The 7,055-nt window shown below is 37.8% G+C and overlaps 1 protein-coding gene across 2 annotated transcripts; it reads right to left on the bottom strand.

Moving 5' to 3' along the window:
* Window positions 1-2,048: 2,048 nt before the first annotated feature.
* LOC139588368 (arg8-vasotocin receptor-like) lies at window positions 2,049-5,330 on the bottom strand. 2 transcript variants are annotated; one of them, XM_071423637.1, is made up of 3 exons: window positions 4,631-5,330; window positions 4,246-4,483; window positions 2,049-3,185 (listed from the first exon to the last, which is right to left on the bottom strand). In XM_071423637.1, the coding sequence occupies exons 1-3, from the start codon at window positions 5,159-5,161 to the stop codon at window positions 2,986-2,988; spliced, it is 969 nt and encodes a 322-aa protein (XP_071279738.1). In that variant the 5' UTR covers window positions 5,162-5,330; the 3' UTR covers window positions 2,049-2,985. The 2 variants fall into 2 exon arrangements, with proteins under 2 accessions (XP_071279738.1, XP_071279737.1); XM_071423636.1 differs by having other exon boundaries at window positions 4,246-5,330.
* Window positions 5,331-7,055: the final 1,725 nt, after the last annotated feature.

Raw genomic sequence — 7,055 nt, 5'->3', positions numbered from 1 at the left:
TTGAGTTACTGACTCTCCCATATGGATTAAAAACCTTGGCCAGACTACAGTGTTGTGCCAAAGTCAACCCTCTCTCTTAATGAGGTACTGCAATACCTGCTGGAAATCTAAGTGCAGTGAATTGAAAAATATATAGTTCAGATGAAGACTCAAAATATAAAGTAATGCAAGGGCACAAGATGTCCAAACAACTTCCAAGAGCACTGATGGATAAATTTACAAAGAGAAAAATTTTATTTTTAGATGTCTTTTTTTTTTTCAACAAATAAGATAAGTCCTGAAAGGGGCACATTATAAGGATTTTTAAAAATAAAAATGGAAAGGAAAAAATTTAGCCAAATGAATTTCCCATCATTTGAAAATAAGTTTTGATGGGAAAACAGTGGACCTGAACAAAACTCCCCACTGAGACAGTTATTCAGTGCTACCCACGGGGTAGGCAGGGCAGGGCATGGGATAAGTACGTACATCTGGAAAATGCAGCCCACTTCATTTTCCTAAGAGAAAAAGCAGGAATACCTGTGTTCAAATTCCTTCTGAGAGACTGAAACTAAAAGTATCCATAGCCTGAAGTTTGCACTATAGTGCAACCTTTAGTTTTCTTTTTAATCACAGGACTGATGTGAGGGGAAGGAAAATGAAAAAATCAGAAAGAAAACACTTGAGAGTCAAAAACATAAGTGTTTTGAACATTACAGATGGTGAAAAATCATCACTGAACTTAAGAAGTTCTAATATTTTATTCACGTCATGATTAAAATATCTGAGATGGGGACAGTTAACATTTCTCTCAGACTTTTAATGAACACATCAAGGTACTGTTATTTGCAAAATCCAACTCTACCAAATTATTTATGGAGCCGGTAACAAATGTATCAGCAATGCAGAAATGTAAGTAGTAGAAGTTATACCTTTAAACTTCTAAAAGAGATGGGATCAGGTGGTGCCAAATGGCACAATGACTCCACTGTGGTGTCTCAAGAGAACTGTGACTTCCACCAGCTCTGGATCTGGATGACTCTTTGCACACAATCTGAATGCCTGTTTTCTTTGCAAATCAATGCCTTTTGAGGAGTTTTGCTGCAGTAGTGCAGTGACATGGGTGATTCCTTGAAGCATTTCTGTTTTCAGTTCCTTTCAAGTCTGCATATTATGCTGTGTAACTAACTACAATCAAAGGAAACTGAAAAAACCCCCAAAAATCCCACCATTAACCATTGGATTAAGTCATAAAGGAAAACTTGAGTAAGAGCTAATTGACTGAAAGTCTTAGAAAGTCAGTGAGTGGCTGTATCATTATCCTATCAATAGAATGAATTGTATCTTGGATATTCTTTCCCCAGTTGAGAACATTCACTTGAGTTACAGATTTGCTCTAACAGGGAATTTTTTGTGGGGTAGAATTATTAACTACTAATTGAAGGGAGAGGGGAAAAAACAGCAAAAAAAATCTACCAGCTGTAATTGTAGTAAAACCTTCATACAAACCCTCCCCATTCCTGCCTGGCTCTGCCTTCACCCACCTTCTTCCTCTTCCTAACAGCTGGGAGACCTGTACTTGTCAACTGGGCTGGGGCACCAGCTTTTCCCACTATAAAGAACAGCAATATTTGGTTCTTGCCCTTACCTGATCTAATTATACAGAGAATAGAAATCATTGAATATGCAGTCATTTCATTATAAATTAACCTGAAGTGTTACTATCCACCATACAGCAGAATTTCTCAGTACTCACTAAATGTGATCAGTATTTAGTTAAAATCAATGTTTCTTTCACTACAATTTAAAGACTATTAACACCCCACAATTTTATAGCTTTTCTACTGAAATTTGAGACTGCTAGCACTCAGAAGACTGAAATGTGATGAAACACAGTAGACAGATTACATGTCACCAGATGTAAGTGCCACAGAGTCCCTGCAGATCCATTCTCACCTGAAAGAGCCTTGCTGATATTCCTTCCATATTCCTCTGATCAGACATTGAAAGAAAATAAATAGCTACCTGCATATAACACCCACAAACCAGCAAACAAATGGCATTTGAAATAAAGATATGCAGATTTATTTTTACAGCAAAGGGAAATATTTGAATTTGAACCTAAAGGGATACAAAGGAATAAAATAATAATTGGTTTTCTGTCAATAAATCTCATGCTAGAACAAATGGGTCTGAATGCCAAATGAAAGTGTCTCTCTTAGCACCCACTTTTATTTAGAGTATGTATATGTGTGTGTATGGGGTGTGTGTAGGTGTCCAGTTAACTGCTTACACATCAGGAAATGCATGGAAAATCAAATCCCATGGTCTGAAGCCAAAAAACCTGAACTGCTGCTATGCTGCTGATTGATACCTGCAATCCGCAACGGAATTTGAAACTGAAGTAAGGGTTCAATGTCACGAGCACGCCAATTTTTTTTATTTTTTGAAATTATATTAAGCTGCTTGGCATTTTATAAATGTACATAAAGAGTTAATTTAAACCAGGTGCTAGTAAGAGCTGGCAAAAGCTTTTTCTGACTTTGTGCTGCCTTCTCAAGATTGTGATTGTCCCTCAATCACGCCAGAATGATGAACAATTGATGGTTCACTCTGAAAACATATTCAAGTTTAATTAGATCCGGTTTCTTTTTAATTATGTTTCAATTTGTTGAACCAGGTAGTAATAAAATTTTACTTCTTAGAAATCCAGAATCACAGATGGGGAAGTACTTTAGAACACAAAATATCTAAGATACTTTTATGTATCTTTGTCAGTCTTTACAGGAAAGCATTCTTATAAGACAGTGGTGATTGAAGCACTGAGTCAGGCTTGCACAACACAGAAACTTCCTGAATATGCTACAGAACTGCAGAGAAATATATTTTTACAACAAAAACCAATTTTTTCAGCTTCCTTATCCACAAAATAAGGGATGATGGTAAAATATCAATATGTCTTGTGAACAGAGGGAATGTAACAACACAACAACAAGCCCTCAGCATTTATGCAGAAGTGCTGTTCTCCTCAGGGTCTCTGTCTGCGAGATGAATGCTCCCCGTGAACACGGATTCCTCTTGAGCCGAGGTATTCTCCAGCTGCTTACTTCTGCAATGTGGAATCTGGCCACAGAAATACATGTAAATCCATGGGTTGGCACAGCTATTTAGATTGCCAAGGAGCATTATAATGGTGAATGCTGAACCTAGAACAAAACAGTTAAAGGAATGAGAGACTAAATAAAGCACTCCTATAAATATAAGTCACATTTTCACAGTCTGCTGCTTTCTGCTGTATCTATTAATATGTTAAAACCAATCTAATAGTAGGAAATTCCCATATCAATGCAATTTGCTATTGCTGAAGGTATAAAGCACACTTTATTGTATGCATTCAGAGTTAAATAGCTTCATACAGCTCTTTTTGGATGCAGTTGCATTAATTTTAAAAGCAATTACTAAGCTGTTAAACAGATACAAACAAATACTATTTGGTATATATTTTGACATAAATGTATGTAGAATAAGACTCAAATTCACACTGACAGGAAGAATTCTTAAAGTTCAGAAACTACTGTTTTTATCAGGCAGGACTATTATATTTTTCTCTCTTTTATTTTTCTCTTTATTTAGAATAGGTGATTTTAAAGTCACATATAGAGTCTGCCTTTCACAAAGAGGCAATAGCATAAATTTGACAAGCCCATTCTTGTTTACAACATGCTGCTTGATAACTCTCTCAGGCATGCTTTTTTGCTTTATAAACAGCTGGTTGACAACTTTTGGTTGTTTCATAGTTTACTGCAGAGATTTCATCAAGATGATTTCAATAGTAAAAAAAAATCAGATGTCTTATAACTCCACTGTTCTACCCAGTAAATAAGAAATCATTTCATTACTTTGAATAGTCAATTGCTTCTTTTTACCTCTAGAACCCAAAATACTGCTATTATACCTCAAACCTCTAAAAGTCTGAGGCTTTGCTGAAGCATATGATACTTTTCACCATGCTGTTCATGAATCTTTAAATTGTTAATCACTCAAGACACACACACAAAACAGACACATGATGTTTTGATCACATAACACAAGAAGCTCCCTGTACCTAATTAAATATAGGAGATAATCAATCCAAGTATTTCTTTTTAATCCTCCTCAAATGACCACACGTAACCTTTACACAAAAGCAAAATGCAAACACAAAGCACTCGACAGCAGTGTGCCAGCCTGCTCTGCAGCTGTGGCTGAGGAGGGAGAGCATCTTACCTTCAGTCAGGATGCTGGGGAACCACACAGACCACAGCTGGGCAATGAAGAAAGGTGACCAACAGAGAACATAGGCAACAACTGTCACCACTGTCATTTTTACTGTCTTGATCATAGCCTTTGAAATACAGTTCACACTGCTTGCTCGGGATGGCAGGACTTGATTCTGATTTGTTGCTCCACATTCATTCTGTTTTTTCACATTTATATTTCTTCTGATTATTTTGCAAATCTTGACCTGGCATGTGATAAGGATTGCTGAGGGAATGAAGAATATAACTACAAAAATCCAAGTCACATATGCCCTTGGGCCCCAAGGCTGAATAAATTCACCCCAACATTCAAAGACACCTGGAGATATTTCAGTCTTAGAAAAGATAAATACCTGTGGGAGGCTAAGAATCAGTGCTATAGACCAGCTGCTGCAAATGGGGATGTTCCAGAGAGCTCTCTTCTTCTGGAAAGTGACCATAGGGTAGCAAACAGCTTGATATCTGTCCACTGTCATGACCACTATCATATAAGTAGAGGCAAACATGCCCAGCAATTGTAGATACTTGATAATTCTGCACAAGAAATCTGGCCCTATGAAAACATCTGTAATATCCCAAATGAGTTGAGGCAGCACTTGGAAAAAGGCTACCACTAAGTCAGCAATGCTGAGGTGAAGCATGAACACATACATCCTAGACAGCTTCTTTCTTCTTCGCCACAGCACCAGTATGAGAATGAAATTGCCCACAGACGCTGTCAGAAATATGACCCCCAGTACAGCAATCTCTACTTGAGCTAATTGCTCATCTCTTTCTGGTCTTCCAATAGGATCTGACTGATTTGTCAAACTCAGGAATCTGTGAGGAGGAGGACTCTCAGTCTGATGTGTGTTATCCTGCATAGGAAATGAAAAATTCTTCATGATGCACAGAAGCTACTCACAGTAGCTGCCACTTGCGACTGAGGTTGACAGCTGTGAAGCACAGGCTGGCAAACAGACCAGCCTGGGTCCAGTTTCAGGATATCCTCGAGCAAATCTTCCTGCTCATGCGAACTAAAGCAGTGGGACTTGGATCGTGGTAAAATTCTGCCTCTTACTGGCATGCAAAAGGCTTTATATAGGCTCCAGCAGACAGAGTCTTATGTAACTGCAGAGCCCTCGGGTAGGCTGCAGGGACAGCAGCCAATGGCAGACCGAGCCACACAATTGGGGGAAGATATAAATAAAAGGCAAACTTCAGAGGCTCAATGTGATTCAATTACTCACTTCAGTCAAAATCCCAAACTTGTAAATAGCTGTGGCCAGACTCGTACTCAAATGCCCTTACTCGGGGGAGTTCTTGCAAAAATTTTTCTACGCAAACCAGATGAGCACACTTTAGGAGAAGTGGGAGGAAGGTTTATACGTAGATAAAATTGGATCCCTGAGCTCAGGCACATCATAACAGCAATCTCCAGGCTCCTGGGGCATGACCACATCCTAAATGCAGCACAGAGAAAGAAATGCATTTTTCCATAGCCCTTTATTTCCTTCTTCTCTCTTTTGGAGTCACCTGGTTCTAAAATAAAAAGAAAAATATTTGTACTGCCCTAAAAATAATATTTTTATTTCAAAACATGGTCAAGATTTAGAGGTTTTTTCTCAGCAAAATGAAAAAATAACACATGTGAAATAAATTACTTTTATTGGGACTGGGAGGCTACTGAGAATTTAATTAAAAAAAAATGAAAATTCAGTGGCAAATCCAACTGAGGAAAAGGTCTCTATGATGAAACAATACACAAAGGTCTCGATTCTATTACAGTGCTAAAGTCTGTGAGATCATTTTTCAGTATCTAAACCTTTTCATTTTTGTAAATGTAAATTGTATCACGAACACAGGAAATTCATTGTTCTTCAACATTCCCATATAACTTTTGCACAAAGTTTGTGGCAGATAAGAATAGAAAATTTAAACTGATTTCTTTTTTATTTTTTTATCTCTCAGCCTGCCCTCTTAATCACAAAAGAGAGAGATTAAATAAAATTGATCAGTTTAATATGAAAAATAACAGATATTTGTATGCAACCTTACTTGAAGATAGGGCACCCATATCCTTCTGGTTACAGTCAGTACACTGGTAGTTTGAAGTCTTTCTGAGCAGGAAACCAGTAAGGTGAAAAGCAATATCCATGCTGCATATATAGTACATAATACTAAACCTAAGCTGATTAATCACTGTGATTACAATTATATTATAAGACCAGCTCAGGAAGCTCACAGAAGACCACCACTTCTATGCTACTAAAGGTTTTCATGTACCAACAAACGTGGGGGGCAAAATTCATAAAGAGGATGCTGAGGTAGACTACCAAAGTTTGGAAAACCTACATGACCTTTTTGCTCTCCCTCTTTCCCCCTTATCTGCCAGCAGGCAATGGATGTTAATAGCTCATGAAAGGGTAAGACTGTGAGAACAGACAACAGAGAAGCTGAACAATCTCAGGAAGCTTTTCCAGTGACAGCAGCTGTAAGTATCCATTATCTAGACTTGGCTGAACACTGCTGCAGCTGCCTGAGTCTACAAAAGCTTTTCTCTAAGACTGTGTTGCAAAGAGTATGAATCACAACAACTTAATCTAATATACCTTGGTTTTTTTCCTAAATTAAGGCCTATTTGTAGGAGACTTAGATTCCTGAGGTTGTTTCCTTTTAGTTTTCCCCCTCAATTTGGAATCTTGCTCAATTAGAGGGAAATAGGCATAGCAAGACCATAAGGGAACAAACGGGTTTGCCTTAACCCTCACTCTCCCTTCACTCTCAGAAGAGTAACTG

Source organism: Agelaius tricolor, unplaced genomic scaffold, assembly GCF_023055355.1.
Source record: "Agelaius tricolor isolate 1412-34295 unplaced genomic scaffold, bAgeTri1.0.p SCAF_3, whole genome shotgun sequence".
In the NCBI taxonomy this organism is placed as follows: Eukaryota; Metazoa; Chordata; class Aves; order Passeriformes; family Icteridae; genus Agelaius; species Agelaius tricolor.
This window is presented reverse-complemented; position numbering and strand designations above follow the sequence as displayed.